The sequence below is a fragment of the Megalops cyprinoides genome, chromosome 4, assembly GCF_013368585.1.
Source record: "Megalops cyprinoides isolate fMegCyp1 chromosome 4, fMegCyp1.pri, whole genome shotgun sequence".
NCBI lineage: Eukaryota > Metazoa > Chordata > Actinopteri > Elopiformes > Megalopidae > Megalops > Megalops cyprinoides.
The window spans coordinates 12,425,331-12,448,080 of record NC_050586.1 but is presented as its reverse complement, the minus strand read 5'-3'; the positions used below and the strand labels follow the sequence as shown (position 1 = coordinate 12,448,080).

At 41.3% G+C, this 22,750-nt stretch overlaps 1 protein-coding gene across 1 annotated transcript; it reads right to left on the bottom strand.

The window, feature by feature from the left end:
• Nucleotides 1-62: 62 nt before the first annotated feature.
• LOC118776664 (beta-centractin) lies at nucleotides 63-7,395 on the bottom strand. Its single transcript, XM_036527148.1, has 11 exons — nucleotides 7,236-7,395; nucleotides 5,920-5,984; nucleotides 5,726-5,801; nucleotides 5,399-5,524; nucleotides 4,966-5,090; nucleotides 4,624-4,840; nucleotides 4,305-4,397; nucleotides 3,890-4,064; nucleotides 3,715-3,776; nucleotides 2,477-2,517; nucleotides 63-1,838 (listed from the first exon to the last, which is right to left on the bottom strand). The coding sequence occupies exons 1-11, from the start codon at nucleotides 7,281-7,283 to the stop codon at nucleotides 1,736-1,738; spliced, it is 1,131 nt and encodes a 376-aa protein (XP_036383041.1). The 5' UTR covers nucleotides 7,284-7,395; the 3' UTR covers nucleotides 63-1,735.
• Between the last annotated feature and the right edge of the window lie 15,355 nt (nucleotides 7,396-22,750).

Genomic DNA, 22,750 nt, shown 5'->3' with positions numbered 1-22,750 from the left:
AACCGAAACAAATAAGTTTGCGGGAAAAGACCCAAAAAAATCAATTTCAGACAGCCGTCATTATTTATTATAATGAATATACAAAATTAAAAGTACAAGCAACACTTGAATATCGTACATTTCAGTCCCGTTTTGTGTGCCTATTTCTTATGACTTTTTATATTTTTAACAACACAAGAAAGGGCAAATTAATTTCTTAGCCTTAAAAAACAAAAATAAAATAGAACAAAAAAACAATGCAGATACACAGGTTGACAACTGTTCTTGCACGGGTGGATATGAGACAGGACAAAACAGATTCAGGCACTGCCCTCACCACAGCCCACTGAAGAACACTTTTTTAAATTTAAACTTCAGATCAAATCACTACTCCCTCCATGTCCAATTTTGCTGGCAGATATACAATATAAACATGTCCTAAGCATCTCCCTGTCCTACAGTAATTGTTTAAACAGTACAGTATCCATATCAGTATTTCTATGGCTAAACTTTTATGATGCTAGGGGAATTCCAACAGAATGTGAAGGAATTTCTCAGTTAACTAAATGCTGGCCCAGACTCTCTCCCAAATCTAAATGGGCATTTGTGTTTCTAGTCTGTCTTTACGGTGTAACCTGTCATCCTTCCTGCATCTCCTCAGCCAAGATCACAAAACCTGTGTAAACTGGAGACTTCCCAACATTTGTTCACCTCAATAAATACCTGCACTGTGTTAACAGCAAGAGTATCACCAATCTCCCTGACAACTGTTACCAAGTGTCTAATCTGATGGCCCACTCCAAGATTTAGTGTTACTATCCATGCTATTTGTGGTGGACAGGTAATACGAATCAAATGACAGCAGAAACTAGTTACACTATGGCCCACCACAAGAAGCTACTTTTTCTGAACTATGTCAGCAGATAGAGGCACAATATATACAGTATGCTGTTCCTCAGTTCTTCTCAATATACCTAATCATGGATGCCAAAAACTGGTCGCAACAAACTGCAACAAAACTACAATCAAGCGCAGCTTTAGATGAATCCCCTTAAGACAGATGGGGACAGACATAAAACATAAAAAATAGTGTCTAAGAGGTATATGAGTGTAAGCTATGGTTAACAGCCATTTTCCTACTGTTGACTTCATCATAAACCGTTACGCTGTCTGCCACTGGTAAACAAATGAAATTACAGATGAAAGACTAAATTATGGATGAAATACAATTATATATATCGATGCACCCTTTGAGTACGCCTCAATACTGGAAGGACTGAAATGTTAAAAAGAAGAATCTGATCATTTTGGAATGGACCTTAGACAGCAAAGTACAATAAAACATTCAACTTCTTCATTGTCATTAGACTGGATGATATGATAATATCATACAAGGTTTTTCAAATGGTGTAATAATAAATACTTGCATCTAGGAGTATAGCCTTGCCCCAAATGTAAAATAATAAAAAAAAAGTCCATAATATTGAGAGATGCAACTGAAAGCCTTGTTTCTATTCAGGGCGGGTTGTGGGTCTGCATGAGAATGCCTGCTCTAACCCTTCGCCAATCCTGGCTGGTGTCCCCGACATGCGGGGGTTTGGTGGGGGATAGGTGGGGTAACAGAAGGCATGCCGGGCTGCGAAGGGGGGTCTGGCCTCTCCTTGTACAGAGGGATAGAGAGAGAGAAGTATGGGGGAGCTGGAGGACTAGGACCAGAAAGTCAGGGCAGGGCAGGAGTGTTGTGTTGCCTCCCTCATTAGAAGGTCTTTCTGTGGATGGCACGGGCTCTGTCCTCTTCATACTCCTTCTTGGAGACCCACATCTTCTTGAAGGTATCCAGTGAAGCCAGGATGGAGCCCCTGCAAAGGTGCAAAAGGTTACCAGGGTCATAATTATATTGAATCATGCACAAAACCCGTGCAAAGACTCAAGAAATGCATTTAATTGAGCTCAATAAAGGATCTATTTTGCATCAATATTACATCTTATGAACATTCCACTGATGCACAGGATGGAACAAGTGGTGGAGAGTAGGAGAGCAAGCACTGGCTATACTGGCTTATGTTGCTGTTATTGTTCTGGTGAACATAACAGTACAAGTTTGCATTCACTCTGGCATGACCATAGTATTACTACACAATAACAATAACAGGCACTGTTCAGGGACTGCTTGGATGCAGCCGAAACGTCCTCGAATACTGGTTTAACTGTAACTGAATGGTATTCAAACTGTCTGGCAATGTAAATACAACCTGCTGACTGTCTTTCTGACTGATTTTTGTACATTAGCATCACATAATTTGCCGCACCGTTTTATCTATGTATGTCTCCGAATGGGAACAGAGCCTAAGTAAATATACATTACAAATGAAATTATGACTTTGGAATAAACATATAACACATTTTATGCATTCTGGCTGGAAGCAATATGATCAATGCAGCACCATCTAGTAATGCACACAGGATTGCCTTTGATGGAAAAATGTTAGGATTTTACCCAATCCACGTGGAGTATAATCTCTCCTGTGGTGCAGAGATCTGAAGGGGCAAAAAAGGGGGAAAAAAATCAATTTCCACATTAACCTGGACCTCTGTGTTAAAACACATTTATTGCTGGGCACTGAGACTACCGTTCTTTGACTGCTGAGCTCGAAGTGGGCAGGTCCCTTTCAGGTTCCCAATGATTTGTACCTATCACCTTTTCGCTTGAGCTGAATGTTAACTAATCGTATCAGGTCAATCCACTATCAGTACTGATGCCTGCCTATTTATACGTTTTAGAAGGAGTCAACAAGTTGAGTAACAACGCTGTGTCCGCTGATGCTAAAAACTGAGGCGATAAAGGGACACGCCACTGCTGTTGATCATTACCTTTGTGCTTTCAAACAAAAGAAAAACGTCAAACCCTAGAGGTTCTGCCACTGTCACCAACTAGCATGACTTCCTCCTCCCCTTCTAGAGGGCTTGAGGGTCTGTAATATTGTGCACTATGACTCACATCTTTCCAAATGTGTGTGACATCATGTACTTGGTCAAGCTCTGGTTGCAGGTAATGCAATGGAAAAGGAATCAAGCCTCACTGGCCACCAAGCCATCTTTCCCATGGAACAGAAGTCTACATGGCTTATTTTGACAAGAAATAACATAACAGATCAGCAATAAGAGAGGCAATCAATATAATTTTTTTCATACTTTTTTGTAACTTGTAACATAGTAGGTTGTAAATATAATCCCTCAAAGTATTCATGAGAACCAGTTTAAATAGAAATAATAACATTGTTGTAATGCCCATCATCAGGAGCAGGAGAAAACTTAGTATAGCACTTCAGAGAAGGCCTCTTGATCATGGGTGGAAGTAGGTTATGCACATAAATACATGTCAGTTTGTAGACTTCAACAAAACTTCTGCTTTAAGCTGTTAGATTCACAGTTGAGTATGACACTTCAGTATATTTTGGGCTATCACACTTGACATTTTAAATGTGTCAGGAAAGCTTAAATGCTTAAAAGCTTAACCACAAACTTCAAGAAAGACATATTTAAGAAAGTAAAGGTACTTCATTAAAGATAATATTTTCAAGTTTTAAATATAGTCGGAAACACTTCCTGCATCTTGTACTCAGTGTTACTTCAGGAGGCATTCCCAAAAGTTCCTCCTATTTGAAAGGATAAAGAAACACAAAAAATGACAAAGCTCAAGCACTCAGTAGACTACAACAGCAAAAACAGAATTACCTTGATTTTAACATCTTTGGGTGCCAGCTTCTTCACTTCACTTAACAACCGATCACCAAAACCTAGGGGGGAGAAATTAGGGAGAGGGTGTGAAGTGAGAAGAAGGTGAGAGAGAAATACAGAGAGGAGTAGACAGACACAGGCAGGAAATGGAGTTGTGTGCCAGGCTGGATACCTTTGAGGAGTGTGGAGCCTCCGGACAGGACGATGTTGGAGAACAGGGTGCGTCTCAGGTCCATGTCCGACTTCTGGATGGCGAAGGCCAACACCTCATGGATGCCCTCGCTCTCATCCCCGATCAGGTCCGGCCTGAACAGCAGCTCCGGGGCCCGGAACCTTGCGGGCCCGATCTGCAGAAGGTACGACACGTGTCACAAGCCACTAGCCACCAGTGTGTGAATGTACAGGAAAAAGTAAGGCTTTAAATTAGTCCTGCTTTCAAAAAAAACAACAATTACTTTACATCATTTGGATTATGTGACTTTTGCAATATCCGGCATATGATATTTGCATAGCATGGGAGAAGGTGATGGTGTTTGCAAATGCTGTCAGTTTAAAGTTCCAGTGAATTGACAGGGACAGAAACTAACATCCAACGTGCTGCCATCAGGGAGGGTGTATTGTGCCTTCTCTGTCTCCAGGGTCTCATCCTTCTGGGGATTTAGGGACAGGTAACATGCCCTCTGCAGAGGTACAGAAATGAATTCAAGTGACTCTGGGTACAATATGAACAGAGGAGATACTGCTCAACACTAACTCTTTCCACAGCTATGTTTTCAGAATAAGCAAAGTGACAGTTTCCTTTCAAATATCAGTCAAAGTTATTCAATGGTAATTAAAGTGGCAGTTAGAAAACACATGATTTCAGCAACCAAAAGAAAGCACTGCTCTCTCTTCCCAGCCACTTACCTCTTTGATGGTGCGAACCACCTCGAATTCTGCTGAGGTGTGGAAGTCGTAGCCCTCCTTGCGCAGAAGCAGCCGGAGGTAGCGGGAGACGTCGCGCCCCGCGATGTCCACCCGCATGATGGAGTGGGGGATAGCGAAGCCCTCGTAGATGGGCACGGCGTGGGTCACCCCATCGCCCGCATCTAACACCACTCCTGTCGTCCGTCCCGTGGCGTACCTGAGAGCAGAGGGGACAAAAAGGAAGTTGTCCCATCACTCTGCTGAGGGAACTGAGCCCCCACCCCTCAGTTTTTTGTGCTGGCCAATCACTGGCGTTGGATTTTCTGTAATGCCCACACTCACAGGCTGAGGACGGCCTGCATGGAGATGAAGAGGGCTGGAACGTTGAAGGTCTCGAAGAACACCTCTGCCGCCCGCTCCCGATTCTTGCTAGGGTTCAGGGGTGCCTCTGTCAGCAAAACAGGGTGCTGAGGAAATGACAAGAGTGTGACAAGATACAGTGACAAAAATGCAACACATCACACATGGCTGGCTTCCTCTAATTTGTGAAAGCGTGCAAACTCCCTTACATAATTTTAAATTTAGCTGTTGTGAATTTATTTCAGCTATTAAAAGACCTTAGGAAAACTCCCTTAAGAGATAACCTACAGAGGTAAATTTAGCACTTTAGCGCTTCTGTCAGTCTGGCTGTTAGTGTGACTGGCTTGTTCCTGGCAGGTAACAGTTAGCCCATTCAGTGGGCTGGGCAGGGTGGGAACTCATGAAATACACACACCTCCTCGGAGAAGGTCTGCAGCTGCTCCTTGGAGTAGACGTACTGCCAGATGCGTTCCATGTCGTTCCAGTCCTTGACAATACCATGCTCCATGGGGTAGCGTACTGACAACAAACCCCTATGCTCCTACAGCCACAGGCAGAAAGAGACGAACTACTGCATTACACAACTTTCAGGCAACAGTTCAGTTGAAAGAGCATTAGGGTCAGAAACACATTATGCTTCTCATATGCTATACATATGCCACCTGAAAGGAACTACAACAAGACATCTGAGGATTACAAAGGTGTCATCCATGTAGGATGTGGAGGACAATACGAAAGCTACCTCAGCTTTGGGACCAATGAAGAGATCTCCTTCAAGTGCCCCAGCCATCACCCTCACGTGTTTGGGACGTCCCACACTGGAATTAAACCACAGATCAACCACAAGTCAAACGTTTCATCACCATAATGACACTATCAGTGACACACAATATGACATAACAATTACAAAAAGTGGAGAATAAAAAGCTGACTTACTAGTTTGGGAAGCAGTATTTGGGGATCTGGTCTCCAGCAAATCCTGCTTTGATAACACCTGAACCCTGAAAAAGAAAGACAGACAGACATAAAAGGCCATGTTAATGCAGACAGCTAAGATGGATGTCACAGGAAGACAAGAGATGGAAAGATGTGGACTCAGTTTAGGGTGGTCCCCACCATCACTGCTCCACTCCTTTGCTGCCTGGTCATGTGACAGGGCCACAGGTCACAGACGACCAGCAGTCAGAGCTCCCTAATCACCACCCTATGTCTCCTGACTTATCTCTTCTCTCACTGTCCCAGAAGTCATTTGCTCCCATAACACTTTGGGAGAATCTCAGACACACATCTTAAATGGGTGCCTCAAGCATGCAAAACCACGTGAAAACAACAACTGAAGACACTGCAGCTCTTTGAGACTGAAGAAAACTTCTGAGGCCTTACGTTTCACTTCTGTGTGCCTTGGAAATGTACCCTCACTCAGTACTCTTTCAGATTAAAAACGAGTATTCGTTTCTGCAGTGTAAGGCACACGGACCCATAGGAAGTTGCTAGGAGAACGTGATCTGGGAAATGTCAAGATAGCTAGTGGTATTCATTCCAATGCAACGGCAATGCAAAATGCTCGGCGTTTGACAGAATAGACCAGTTTGCTAGCTATATAGAAAGCTAAACAGACACAACAGACAAAACAACCAATATATTCTAGAATACACATTTTTGATGGGATGAAAGTGAGACAAATAGCTAACGAGTTCATTTTAGCTACACAGGACTTCATCATTAGAGCGCTGTTTCAGTTAGCTTGCAAAGGCGGGGTCCGCTCAGGGAGACAGTCGTTACGCTAGCGTTCTAGTAACGAAATGCTACTTCACAGCTAGACATTTATTTATAAGCTCTTATTTCGCTAACCAGTGATCGAGTATATTGAGTTCTGCATGGATAGAATTTAACTGCTGCATGCTAGCCGGACAGCTATTATTATTGTGTCAAATACAGGGCATGTATGTAATCTGCTAAAAGATACCATAATGACAATGTCGTTGGACAGCTGGTGTGGGGAAAAGTAACCACCTATTTTGGTGCTAAATGTTAATTGTCTCCACAAATAGCAATGATAGCTGCCTTGCTGGGCATCAATTCACCGTAGCTAATATGATATTGAATGGATACAGAATGAAATGTAGATAGCTATCCATCTAAAGAAAAACGACCCGTAGCTAGCTAGCTAAACAATGACAAGGAACTGCACCTCGCTAGCTAGCTAGCTAGCAGTAATGTGATCAATTTTGCAGGTAGCTACCGTTACTTACATTATCAATCACCACAGGCTGGTTAGCTATGATGTCATAGGACTCCATGATGAGTTCTTTATAATATGCAAAACTATATTTTTGTCTTTTTTTCGCCGCGATTTTCTTTAGCTGACCATGTAAATACCCTGTGTCACTTTTACGTTCGGGCGATCCAGCGGTTTTTTTTACGCGTCAACCTAACAACCGCATGTGAGCGTGGCCATGCCTCGATAGACAACCACATCAACCAATGGAAGAGACAGCTGGCGATTAGAGTGACGCAACTACCGGAAGTTACAAATAACCAATGAAACTATGTGTACAATGTTTCACAGTGATGGTTTGTTTATTTGTTTGTTTTTGCCGCGCACATGCTGACAGTTCATCACCACATTGTCAACAATGTGTCCTCTTTATTTGAAAATAGTTTTCAATTAATAGCAATTTAGGGAAAGATAACACAAACAGTGAAAATCAGGGAAACCATATGTGCTGTTAAAAGAAAAATAATATTGGTTTTCAGAAAGATACAGATTACACCAGATGTTGTATATATGTCTGTTAGGTAGGCAGTGTTACTTAGTGTGGTAGGATCATGTAAGTTAAGGAGCCCATGTAGTATCATGCAATAAATGAATCTATCAGGCTTGCATCTTGCATTTATTGTATGAGACGTAGAGGGGTAATGGTGCTGGGGTGTGACCTGGCCCAAATGGGGTAGTGAGTATAGGACTGTTTTCCTCTAGACTGTACAGGCTTTACGTACACCATCACAGATATTCAGGGGGTGTTCAACTGAGCGCTGTAAGGGTGGAGGACATTCACAATGAAATCATAGTTCACTATTGTCAGAGACACAGGATGCAACTAACATTACTTGTAATTGTTTTTACCCAGCCAGTGGAAAATTTTTTACTTGAGATGTATGCCAAAAAAGTTAGGTGCATAACAGAGAGAATGAATCTGTCTGAGTCATCTTTCCCCTCTGTCCCAGGTGCCCTGCTTCCTCCAGCAAATGGACTGAGCCCTGTTCAGGATTAGCTCACCGGTGGCCACTGTGTACTTGTCAGCACTCACTACCACACAGGTAAACCAGGTAAACCAGGCATATAACAAAGTAAAAAATGAATTATGGGCTGGAGAAACAGGTTGTGTGAGGGGAAGAGAGAGTGAACTGCCTGAACAGAGTGGGGTCGTTAGGTCCAATCATCGGGGGCTATAGCCCCGAATATTTTAAGCCTAGCCCCGAATATTTTCACCCTGAAAAAGGAGGTGTTTATAGCAAAACAACAGACAGACTGTGTAACAGAGCGGAACTTGACCTGCAGCGTCCAAAGGTGTGGTAATATTTATTTATTATAAAGGTAGATATAGCCTCCCCAACGTACCGATGCCGATCTCCCTTCAAAAAAAATACAAGCCCCAAGCAAACTTGACTTAGCCCCGGATCTTTTCAAGTGTGTGTCTTGTGTGATAATTAGCAGAGACACTTTTAAGTGTGCTGAAAATCCTGCAGCGGGTTGAACGTGCTAAATTTCCATCTGCAAGATAAGCAGCCAGTGTGCGTGGGAGGTGTGATTAGGCGAGGAGAGTGTGCGAGGTCAACCCCTCTACATCAGGTCATCGGGGTTCGGCAGACGAGTGAGCCAAATGCAGAGATATGGAATAGGAGGAGAGGAAGCATGACAACATTATTATCAAATCACTGACTAAGCTGAGAACACCTGGTGCGGCATTACATCAAAGTGACTAAGCAAGACAGAGAGGCTCACAGTGTTATATTACTTTATACAAAGATAAGCAGATATAATGTATCATTTGAAGAAGGGAAAAAATCAGAAAAAGTGGTATTGGGAGCCTGTGTGTGTGTACATGAAAGAGGGTTGTTCATTTAGTCTCTTCTTGATAAACATATTGAAGGCTACTCTTTCTCCTCTCCTCTGTAGGTGATAGGAAGTGAGAAAGGCCCAAATGCAATGAAGTGTGTGCCCTTTTATTTATTCCTGTAGTACATTCACATTTATTTTAAAGCCATGCATGGCTTGGTGCAAGGAGACACATTTATGCCTGTAGCAGGTGGCCATTTAAGTCACCACCCTGGCACTGGCACAAATGAAATCCTTCACCCGCCATCTGATTGGCTGGCGCACAAACGTGGCGCCCAACTATTGAATTGAACTAGAAAGGACATATATTTTTTTGCAATGCAAGGTCCCGCTTCATTGCCATGAACATTTGCAAACCTGTTCACATTCTGGCTTGCAAGTACAACGGATGAGTAGATGTGTATCTTTTCATTCACACTTGAACATGTCACGAACAGAAAAAATGCTGACAAATGTGCCCAAATGTTTTGCGTGGAGCTGATAAATCAACTGCATGGTGAGCATAACAGTGTGCAGAATTCATTCTACTGCATGCACACAAACAGAAAAATGTACTCATTGGCAAGAATGGGGTGCGAAAGGAAAACAAATACTAGGCATCCATTTCGCTTATGCTGGTGTAGTTTTGTGTGGTCACAGTTTGATGTGTGTGTGGTCTGCAGCATCAGATACATCATATGTCAAATTATTCCCCATGTGCAAAACTCAGACATTTCTGTAATGGCACAATTTTCCATAATGTCCCACTCTTCATGTTTCAGGGTAACATATCCTTCATCCTGATCAAAGGCGCCTTGAAGATTTACTGCAAACAACAATAGGATCTCATCCAGACCAACCGTCACATCCTTCACTTCCCTGAGAGAGGGGGGAAAATGGAACAGATGCAAGGAGGAAGACAATTAGGACAGTGGGAGCGAGTGATGGACCAGTGTACTTATTTTCCCCTTTCTCCTTTCACAAAATCTTTTCATTCCCAGATTTACATCAACAGGTCATTGCTTAACCTCAACCCAATCAAGCGATCAATTTACAATGATTTTATTTAGCAACTATTTCATGGTAGAACTTATCTGAAATGTGTTCGGATCTGTTATTATGCTTTCAATTCATTTTGCAGCGGTAATATGAATAGCTGACTAATTAGCTAAAGCAAGTACCAAAGACTTTTAATTACCTTTATTGACAAAAATGCTGTGAGAATATTGACAGAAACAGAAAATATTGATGATCATGTTGAAAGCAAGCAAGCTGACAACCAGTAAGATAAAGTCAGTACAAGCAATGGAGAATATTATGATATATTGTGCGCTCACCTTGCACTTTGTTTACAGTTTTTCTTTTACTGTACCTGTGCTCATTTTCGCTCCGCACAGTAGGACAACATAAATGTGTTTAATAACATGTATCGTGTCTATTTTTGAAGGCATCTAAACTCCTGGAATCAGTGCTGAAAGTGTAGTCTTTTTGATCACCACAATGATCCCTACAAATGCTGTGCTGCGCAAGCTTGTCTCAGAACTTCACGGATGAAAGGCAGCAACAAAGACGGAGATCTTATACAGGTTCTGTCTTTGGTGAATTGCCTTTGCCTCTGGGAATGTGGTGTACCTTATTACCATACACCCCATAGCCACAGACAAGCTGCAATGCACAGATTTCACTCATTCTGTCAGTTCAAAGGAGAGTGTGTGAGTTAGCTATAGCTCTGTTCAGCACTTTCAGTTATAATTAGGAACCTAAAACAGCAGCACAACTTGTCTTAGACCTCTGCTGTCAACATGATGAAGCAGACTCGCTGTAAAGAGAGTGATACACAGCACTTACGAAACTGTAAATGAACACGAGATGCGGTGCTGATTGTGTCAGCTAGTTTTTTTTCTCCAGGGATCACCTTGCTTTTATGAGGGCTCTTCAAAAAGATGCAGATGAAGCAAGAGGGTATTTAAGTGTTATGTCCAATATACTAAGTAAGACACAGGTAAAAGAAACCATTTTTGACATTTCAGATTTTTGCTGTGTACTGTTCACTTACCACCAGAGGGCACTTTAGGACATGTTCTGATCTCAGGAAACCCATGGGCTTTTTGTGAGAAATTTCATGTGGATCTCAAAAATGGATTATGACAGTGGGGTCAGGCTTTCATACACACTTGTATCTAGCTTCATTACAGCTTCATTACATCTGATTATATGCATATGAGGATGTGAGGTATGAAATGCAAATACCATTGCTGTTTGGTCTTCATGCAGAGAATTTTCCTTGCAGAAAGTTATTGGAAGTCTATCCTTGCCCGGCAGGAGTGTTGTGTAGTAGTAAGGAAGAGGGCTCTTAACCCAGTGTTTGCTGGTTCAATTCCCCAGTCAGTCACTGCTGTTGTACCTTTGGGCAAGATATTTAACATGAATTTGAACAGTGAATATCTAATTGCACGCGGCCAACATAAAATAATGAATAGCCATGTAAGTTGCTCTGAACAGCAGCATCTGCTAAAGGCAGATGTAGCGTAAATTTACAGGACTAAGTTATTAGTCTTATAGAATTGGGACCTTCTGTTTTGCAGGGCAATTTTTGTTTAGAAAATTAAAATATCAGTCACTGCTTTCATGGAATTATATACAAATGTTCCAACAGTTTTGAGGTATTCTATAACTTTACCTTTCCTTGCCATGAGCCATTCAAAGAAAACTTTGATTACATCAGTTGTGGACATAGTCTGAATGATATATGTAAAGATTTTAGGGGCAAAGAAGTTCAATGCCTCAGATATAAGCTACCTTTTTGTTGTGCATTTGAAAATGGTGCACAGACTTGAAAATAACTGTTGTGCTCAATAGGAATTGTGCATGCAATTGATATTTTAAATTTTACACTTTATATGTGTATTTACAACCCCTGGATCTGAGTCTCACTGTACATAAAATGTTGTTTCATTCATCTCAAATTAACATACACCCTTTTATTATTTCACTTTTATTGCTGCCTCTAAAAACAACATAGTGAGATGTAAGATTAATTTATAAGGAATGGCTGTTTACTTTGTAATATGAAGGGAAGTGTTGTCAAAGTAGGATCATCTCAAATATGAATTTAGACACTACTTTTTGTTGTAGTAGCCATTCAACACAGCAAATATCAGCCAGGACAACAGGAGAGGCACACTCAAAGTGCCAAATCAGATACGCAGCAGGAAATTATGTAATTAGGTGGTAAACACATATGTTTGCTTTTACTTTGCCCAATTCAAACAAATTGAATGAAACTTAATCCAGCGGTTCTCACAAAAGAAAGATCCTACTGAAATACACTGTCCTGATAGCCTGCTGTGGAATATATTTGGTTAATGTAGTTGCTATGCTGTTATCTCCTCTGAAAAAAAAGCAGTTTTGTACATTTCTTTGCCTTGATCAGACTCCACAAACATGTAGGGCAGATAATTTCTCTTTTAATGTGATATAACTGACAAGTCCCAGCTGCATTCTTTGAACTTATCTCTGTCTCTATGTACAGTTTAGCATTGTGAACAACATATTAGCTGTTTGAAAATTAATCAAATAAGAGATTAGTCACCGCACTGCACCCTTTCAGGTAGTTTGTCAAGTAAATAACAATACAATTATGGTTATGACACAATTAGACCTCTTTTGTGACTGCAGGATAGACTCAAAAAGAAAGCTGAAATTGATTTTCTTTGGAAAATAGGTACACAGTGTGTATTGTACATCCTTTTCTTTGGGAGATATTCTCCTTTGATCTCTCTAGCCTTTATATTGATTTGATTTAATTAATCTTGCCAGCTAAATTTAAAAAGTCTCATTCATTAGCACTTTTACTGAAATGCTGAAATGGTGCGAGATGAGGGTGATTGATTTCACAATATGTCGGTATATAATAAATGAGACTGAACCATGCTGAAAAATGACAGACTTGATGGCTCTGTAGAACCATCAGAGAGGGATTTAGCCTTTAGAGTTTTTCACCATTTCAGACACAGGTGATGTCACCAGACAGTGAACTGAGGACAGAGGAGGCTGAGGTGTCCATAGTAAATGGACTGCATTTATATAGCGCTTTTCTACTCATTTGAGTACTCAAAGCACTTTACAGTTATATGCCTCACATCTACCTACCAGTGGCAGAGGCTGCTATACAGGCTTACCAACTGGCCACTGGGAGCTGTTGGGGGTTCAGTGTCTTGCTCAAGGACACTTCGACACTCTGCCAGGATGAGCCAGATTTGAACCAGGGACCTTCCAATCCCCAGTCGACTGCTCTACCTCCTGAGCCACTGTCGCCCCATAGTAAGCTGGAGTTTGAGTCAAACAAAATGTACATCAGTATTCATGGCAATGTTCCTAACATGAAGTGGTGACTTCTGGATTGTTGATTAAAAGCCAGTGTCATAACCAAATCACCATCATGGGCCCAGCTTTCATCATTCCCTATATACATCAAACTGTACTTAGCCCATGTGTTTTAATGAGAAAACAGGCAAGTTTTTTATTGAAAACTGGTGGGCTCTTGTGGAGTAACATTAATTGGTCTCACAGAGACTGGTTGCACAACAGCTCCACTAAATGAAGCTAGAATTGGCTGGATAAAAAAAGAAAAACAGACAGCCGGACGTATCACAATAATGGCACCTGCTGAGAAAGCCAGGGACCAGCCGAGGAGATTCAGGCTCCACGCATTAATATTGCATCAGGACAACAACAACACACACAACAACAACAACAACATACACACACACACACTCTCTCTCTCTTTCTCTCTCTCTCTCTCTCTCTCTACATTAATATGCCCAGGCTGCAGTACAGGACTGGATGTATTTTGAGGAGCTGTGATTTCTGCGCCGCCCCCTTGCCATCTCTCCACATAACTAGATCACAGGAAGGGGTCTGGCAGCCTGCAGGAGCGCTCTTTGACTTCATCAAACACCGATGTGAGCTGTCAGAGGGAAATTGTGCATGTTAGAAACTGTGTGTCAGTGCTGGTGCAGGTGTGGTTCCACAGATCACCCTCTCTACTGCAAGCAGAGTTCACTGCATAACTGAATTGAGCTACTGCATGTACAGTCCAACATTGCACTCACAGCTAAGCCCTTCTTCGATGCCTTCCATGAGCTTGCTTGGTTCAGGTTAGTAATTCATCTCGTTAAGAACCAGGAGAATGAGATGTCCCCTTCTTTTTTTGCTGGAGACCATCTCATGGTGACTCAGGCTTTCATGACAATTGGACAGATGAAAAGGACAACAGAGGGGTAATAGGGGTCATATCTACCTGTCTGCTTCCATGCCTTCATGTGTGTGCTTGTGTAGAGGGAGAGAGAGAGAGAGAGATGAGAGGTCAAGGGTAGAAAACCCGTATTTTAATTCATTCAAAATGAAGAATGACTCACCAAATTAGCGGTGTGCAAAAACAGCCACAGTTTCACCAACAGGTGCCTTAATCCATTTGAGAGCCCATTTCGCTTTGACAGAACTGATGAAGCGTGATGATGAAAATGGGAAATTTTTTCCCATGCTAGGATTACTTGGCTGGCTGTTCAAATGGAACTCTTGTGCTTGGTTTATCTTAAACATGAGTATTGATTTCTCTGGGTGAAATACTTAAATAGCTTAGCGTGAGTGAGCAGTCTGCAGCTGGCTGACTGTGAACACAGACTCAAAACATTGACAACAAGGGAATGTGGTATAATCCTCTCTCACAGCAGAGTTGGGCTTTTGTGTTCACAGACAGTGCCAGAACCACTGAGGTAGTGCGCAAGATACTGTAATTAACATAAGAGCTAATGTTTCTTCAAAAACAGCTATATGCTTTAATGGTTTCAATGGTTTTCCTCCACAATAAAGACTTCATTACGTGTCAATTTCTGAGAACCTCCCCTGGAGCATGTTCACATCAGCAGTACTGTGAAAATAATGAAATGAGAACAAATATCTTGTGGGGTGCACTGACCAGAACACATCCAACATGCCAACCTTCGTGGCCTGTTTGCCCCAGCACATGTGTGTGTGTGTGTGTGTGTGTGTGTGCCTGTGGATCAGTATTGCATAGTGGTTTGCTCTAATAGAAGAATCCATCCCTCCTGTCTGACCCCTGCTGTCAGTGCTTTTCCATACGGTCCAGAACTGGCTATTCATTATTTTATGTTGTTCAGCTGGTCTCTATCATAATTAGTTTCTGTGGGGAATAAACCAATTGCAGCCCACATTAGCGTCATCATTGCTTCTTCATATGCCTAAATCTTCATCTCTGACAATCTCTAATACGCTAACTGACCTGCTTTTCAATCTGAGGATTAGTGTTCTTTTTGAAATTGTCAATTTAACATTCCTATTCAATGTGACCGATTATTACTAACATTTGTGTTTAGCTATAATCTAGAAAGTACCATATTCACAGATATTCCATTTTTTCTCCCCTTGCTTGTACTGACTTTACTTGCCGGCTGGCAGTTTTCTTGCTTTCAACTTGACCATCAGTGTTTTCGGTTTCTGTCTATATTCTCACAGCTTGCCTAGCTAGCTATACAGAAATATAATGAAGAGGTTACACTGTATGGTACCTTTTAATTTTACATTACTGGTCAAACTTAGCCAGCAAGCGTGTTAGTTAGCCAGCTAATTCCATTGTATCAGCAAGAAGATAACACTGTCCAGAAGCATGACAGCATTTGTGCATTGGTCAGAAAAAGCAACAAACAAACTACATCTGGCACAGGTGCACCTTTGCCTCCCACATAGTATTTTGGTGCATGGCATACCTACAAGATTGAATTCCATATTCAAAGTGCTCAGGAGGGTGCTGGAGCAGAAACGGGAATGGACATGGATCTGAAGGGCTCATTCACGTGCCATCAGGGGCAATTGGTGGCTGCTGCTATCAATATACTGAAACCTTTCCAGGGACCCATTCATTCTTAGTGTGAGAACTCAGTGAGGTCCACAGGGATCCAAAGTGTAAAGGCTTTGCAGTCACTTCTGGGGCAATTTAAAACCAATTACGTATCGCAAGCTTCTGGTGAAGCTCAGTAGTTAGTGTACATTTGAGATGTTGTTGACTTGGCGTTTTGAGTCTGCCATTGATGTCACAACTTCTGATATGAAGGCTGTTCCTATGGATGTTCCTGACTCATGAATCAACTGATTCAAAGTTACAGGGTGATGTCATTAGGGCAGTGGATTGTGTAATGGGGTATACCACAATCCTTTTTTGGACAGCAAGGCAAAATTTGGCAAGCATATATCCTCATGACTGTGACAAAAGCCAGCTTGCTCATTTCACAGCATGTTATCCTGTAAATACAACATGAACCTAGAGAAATGTTTCACTGAATTATCATCCTTTCCTGTTGTTACATACTAGTCAAAAATGTCAGAAACATATCCAACACAGACGCATATGGCATTCAAATATTTAACTTGCACTCTAACCAGGAGAAAAATATCAAGCAGCGGAATTAAGAGACTGCAGCAATCATATTTAAAAAAATCTCCAGTCTCCTTTGAGAAATATGTAATAGATAGATAATTATATGACAGTTTTACAGTTTTGAAGTCCATGTTTATACCATATACACAGAGATTTCTCACGAAGACTTCCATTGAAATATGTGGATTTCCAATTAGTTTATAATGTATCCATATTCAATTTTGTACTATAGGTCAATATTATATTAAATGTCTACTTCCACTCTGATGAACATCTAAATGAATACAGCTACAAATGTAGGTACTACGATGACAGAGACAGCTGTATCCTTGTAACTCACGCCTCTGGTGCTTGGCTGCCTAGTGATAGTAGCAACAAGAAGACCGGGGTATAGATCCTTTTAGCTTTTTCTGCTTCCATTTACAATGCAAACTCAATTGGATTAATCAATGTGTGTCATCAATTTGTGGTAAGTAGCTCATCATTATTCTGTGATGAACACAGTTCATGCTTGAACTAATGCAAAATGAATTATGCTGGTTTGTAGAAAGTATTGCTTGTTATCTTGCATGAAGCTTTCTGCCAGAGGAATATATCAATGAGAGGATAAGGGACAGATCTGGTCAAATCTCAAAAGTCTGCCTACTAATGATGCTGACTGGTAGACTTACAGAGTGAATTTATCAATACAGCAAAGTGATGTTGATCAACTGTTTTTTTTTTTTTTTTTTGCCTCAGCAAGATGTCTGGCTGCTTAGAAACCCGATGCATGATTTAGATATACTATGGAAGCAAATGTAAGTGCACATTTTTATTTGTGTTCACAGAGTCATAGATTCAAATACCAAATTATTGATATTGACCTTAATTCCCTTTCAGTACAAGAGCTGCTTATGCCATATTTCTTATTTGCTGTCAGCATACACATAATCTTGAATATAACCACTGCCACATAAATATGAAATGTTGGAAGAGGCTGCTGAATGGCTCAGTTGGCTGGTGCTCATCCATGTTTGAGTCAAAGCTCTGCCATTCACCAACAGTAATCAGCGGTCTGTATCATAAGAATGCAACTGGTCTTGTTCTGTTGGTGTAGGAGGGAATCAGTTGGCTGGGGTCCCTTATCACACTACTTATGGCACCCAGTAACAGATTTAGGGCCCTATGAGTCACTACAGAAAAAGGGACACCAGGGATATGAGCACTGTCTCACAGCAGATTTCCTGGCATACAGAGTCACTCTCTAATGTGCTACAGATCAATGCATGCTTTTTTGTGTCATTTATACATGACATTGTGAACCCAGTGAGAAGGGCACCTTTTCGACAGCAAGACCAATAGGAACCCCCTGAGGCTGGGCAGAGGAGTTAGGTGGTTGCCAGGCAACCAGGACAAGACCTGCCACACAGTCCACACAGAAGGTGAAAGGTTGAGTTTTTTTTTTTTTATTTCAGAAGAGGCGGTCAAGTTGAAGATCAGTTTAGTCACAGAACAACTGGGCTTCACTGTTAACTGGGCTAATGAAAGAGATGGTTGAGTTTTCCGTATTTCTCACTGGAATATAAAATGGGTATTAACGTGGCCAATCTAACAGTGCTAGTACTAATTGGCAAGCTTTGTCCCCTTATTCATTTGCACCATCTGATTTCTCCAATTACACTAAGCCAGAGCAGAGTGAAGGCAGCCAAGGCAAAGTTTCACCCTCATTTTTAAGTGAAACTTTTTTTTTGTGGACACAGCTTTCAGAACCACACGTATCCAGGGCCTATTCCAACAGGCCCTTTGAAAGAGAGGGAAACATCACTTAAAGGAAACACCCCATAAATAAGTGATAAGGATGACAGGGCTCTGATCTTTTTTTTGGATCACTTTGAAAAAAGGGGGGATAAATAATGCATTTCATTGCACTGAATGATAAACTGAGAACAGAATCCTAGCCCCGGTCAGGAGTAGAAAGCTAGGGCACACAGCCTCCCTCAGTGGACTGACTTGCATCTATGTGCTCAAGCGTGCCTCTTTCTGTTTGTATCTGACCATCCAAATGTCAAAGCCTGTTTCTGTCTATTCAGGTTTGCCATACAAGCTGTCATGCATTGAATAACACAGGATCACGCATCTGGTATCTCAGAATTTTTTTTGTTGTTTATGTTCCATAACAATGTTTGTATGTGCTATCTGGTTTACTTTACGTGGGCTGGATGACAAACAACAGACGGCTGATTGTCTGGCTAGCCCACCTATCTGTCCTGTACATTGCCTCAAGAGATTAATCTCCATCCCTCCTGATAATGCCGGCTGGGTCTGCTCTCTCCTGCCAGCTGGCTTGTCTGGCAAGGATTTCTCCCCAGGTGAACAGGACACTGTGGAAGTTACATTTTACTCACTAAAAAGTTCTTCATGCAGCTGGACCTGGGGGCAAGGAGAGCATCAGCTCAGGAAAGGTGTTGCCATAAATAATCCGGAAACAACAGAAGAAAGGACAGAATATTTCAGACCATTTTTGCTGCGACACAAACAGCTCTGTAGCAATGGTGTTTTATAGGACAAGGGTAGTACATACATATTGCCACTATCTAGAATGCTGTAAAAAGACAAATAAAATATCCAGACTCTGGCTTCCTCAAGGCAGTAAAAACATTTTGGTGCCGTAAGGCCTCATTTGTATGTCTGGCGCATCTGACACATCTCTCTCTGGCGGCTCTGTCTGAGCGTATAGGTTGTCTTGTGCTTTGCGATTTTTTCTCAAAAACTGCAGCATAGTAGAGTAACAAACTCTGACAGACAGAAAAAGTTGCAGCATTGGTGGGGAGGGGAGGGGAGGGGATGGTTTGGGTGGGGGAAGTGCAACCAGTAAGGCCTTCTAAGATACTGTATGTGAATGTTAGAACTCATGCATGCTCTGATCTGTTCATCACTGTCTGGGTTCCCCCGACTTGTAGCCAACTGAAAAACCCAAATGCAGCGTGCTCCTGACATCTGATGTATATTTAAGCGACTGCTTCAAGTGGCTCATTACCTAGAGAGGCAAGCAGAGATGAGGTCTCATTCCACCAGCCAGGAGTACCTCTCCTTCACCCTCTTGCCTGTCTCATAGGTCCCTTATATTCAAAAGGTGAACAGCCACAGTCTCTAAAGTGTAAACTGTAAAGTTTGTCATCTGTCACTGACCGTTTCTTGAAATGCAGATACAACAACAAAAACCTAAAATAATTCATTAATTTTTGATTGTTGTCAATTTTGTACCTATAGCCATATCACAATATGTCTTCCATTTTGGATTTAACATCAATTTTCTACTTACAAATGCAAAAGACAGGGCCAGAAGTGAATATTCCCCGCAGACTATCTCCAGCTTTGGTATTTATGCCAAATTCAATGAACATACTCTGAAATATTCAGTTTGGAAATAGGCCTGCTCTTTTTGCATCCAGAGCAGTTTGGATGTCCTTCTCTATTAACCTGAGGGATTGCAGAACATGGAATAAATTCTTTGGGGGCATCTAGAGGCCCCTAAATCCTCAGGTGTTCAGATATGATAAGGTCACATGGTGATGCGGATAATGCACAGCTTTTGTTTGTCGCATCGGTTTCTTTTTATATCTGTCAGATTAATTGTGCCATTTCATTCGAAATGCAATGTCTTCATTTTAAAACACATCACTGCCCGTGGTTGCTCTGCGCTGAAACCACATCGTAGATTTAGTTTTCGATCTGATTGCCCATTCCTTTTTTTTGAGCAGCATGCTTTATGGTTTTATTTTCAAAATGTACATCAGGACAAATGCACATTTAAATTGCAGATTGAAGTCAAATTGGATCTCTGTCATCAAAATGCACCATTACAGGCATTTCCATTTTCAGCGATGGCCCGGAATGGCTAACAAAGGAAGCAGTCTAACAATAAAATATAATTATGAATATTTTATCTCAGTGTTATAGCTACATCTGCTGCTACAGCACAGGTAGATGGTATTTTTACCTAGCTGAAAATCCATCAATTAAAGTGATTAAATATGGGCAAATGTGGTTCATGTTTTTTTTTTTTTTTAAGTTGTGGAGCTTCGACAGGATGTCATATCATATCACAGTCAACATTAACCAGCAAATGAAATAGAATGTTAGGTCAGTTCTGTAAATATTTTTTGCTGGCTGTTCTAGAAATAATGTTTGGAGTAGTCTTTATCCATTTCTTTTTGTACTTTACAAAAAATGCTATTTTTGTGGGAGGATAACAACCCTTGCTTGACAGGGAACTTTAAAGAAGCATGTGCTCATGTTGTACTCCCCTGCTGTCCTTAGTTGCACTGTTCTCTGACCAGTGATCAGCATGACCTTTTCCACTTGCTAATAACTGCAAAGATCAGTATTGGTCAGTGGAAAAAGAGAGTAGAGAGGAGGTTTGGAACATAACCAATGTCCTTCATCTGTAGTCTTATTTAGAAGCAAGATGCAAGTCCATAAGCTTAAGCCTCTATCAGAACAGTGTCAGTGGCTGTATTTACATGGACAGCTACTTAATACTTGCAGAAAATTTCAATGAAACCTTTCTTTCTTTTGATAACTCATTCTGCACAATGTTTTTTTCGCTACCAGCAATTTGATAATAAATTTGTCCATCAATGTATGTGTACGTAAGGGGGTCGCTTGTGATATCTACTTCAATTCTGAAGTTGAGCAAATGCAAAAGTGAGAATTTATGAAATAGGAATGAATAAAGATATAATTGGGTAAAAGGGAAATGTTTATTGGCATGAAGCATATTTAGTTCCAACACAGAAACACAAATTGTTTATATGATTTATGGTTTTATTTTGTCAAGCCAGATATTGCATTCTGTAGGGCTGATGTGACGCAATGGCCCTGGTGGTGGTTTTCTGTAATGCAGTGTCAGAGATCCCCAATTGCCAGTGTACTGCTCCTTCCCTTTTCCACGTCACAGAAGGTTTGGTTCACCAGTCATTGCGTGCAGCTCATACTGCAGTGTAAGAGAGGGTGACCACGATGACATCTTAGCTTATCGTATTGGAATATAGCCATTGGGACATTAAAACGATATGTTCTGGGAAATGGAAGAAGGCAAATATTTGACTGAACAGAGAGTTTAACCCCAGCCAGCTAACTGCATGAGGCATATTTGAATCCAGCTGCACCACTATTCATGCATAATGGTGGGTTTTTTAATTCACAGCAGCGGACCATACATTTCATTTAACAAGGAATAGATTTCAGGAGCCCTGAAAATGAAATGAAGCTTATCTTCAATACAGGGCTACCATAAGCACACAGGCCACAGCACACATAATACAATGACTGCCGGCTGCTTCAGAAAGAGGTCATTACTTTTGATGCGGCATTTCCACAGGAGATAATGCCAAGCAATGCGTCCATTTTAATTCAGTTCTTTTAATGCGTTTTACTTCTAAATGAAACGGCTAACCTTAGCCCTAACTATCTACCACAATAAACTGCATAAATCTAGCAAGTGCTCTTTCCTCTACATGAACAAAACTCAAATTGGAAGCCATTTTTTATGTGTTGATCCTTCGCGGGCAAGTCTTTGCCATCAGACTTATGCTTCTGCTTTGTGTAGAGCAGGACTGGCTGCATCAGATACCCTGCGATGCTCAAAGCAGACTGTTCTGTGCTTGTACTCCAGGTGCTGAAGTGCACACACAAATACAGGCACGAGCAGCTTTCCAATCATGAAAGACGCAAGGCAGTAATGAGACAAGGCATGAGGAGTCAGAGGTAGCCCATCTGGGTGCTCCTGCCTGAGGCAGTTTAAGGGTTGTGTGTGATTGACATCACAAGGGCAACCCACCTAATCTGGGCATGGGTCCATCAATGGGATGCCAAAAATGAGAGAAGAGAAGCTGAAACCTTCAAAGGTCAGGACCCATGTGGGAAAACCATAATTGTAACCACGGTAATGCTGTTGTGGGGCAAAGAAACATGCTCTGTGCAGAGAAGGTTCACTTCTGTGATTCAGTACAGCAAATGAGGAAGAAAAACTTCAATCTGTCATGTCCAGAACTCTCCTTGTATTAATAAACTGTTCTGTAAAATTCTGTAAAAGGATCACGCATTTCAAATGTCACGTGTAACAAAAATTCTGAGGAAAGAAGAAGTAATTACACACAAAACCATGCATAAAACTGCAATAACTCAAACATAATCAACCTGAGAAATTTCTGGCACAAAGTTAGTGTCAA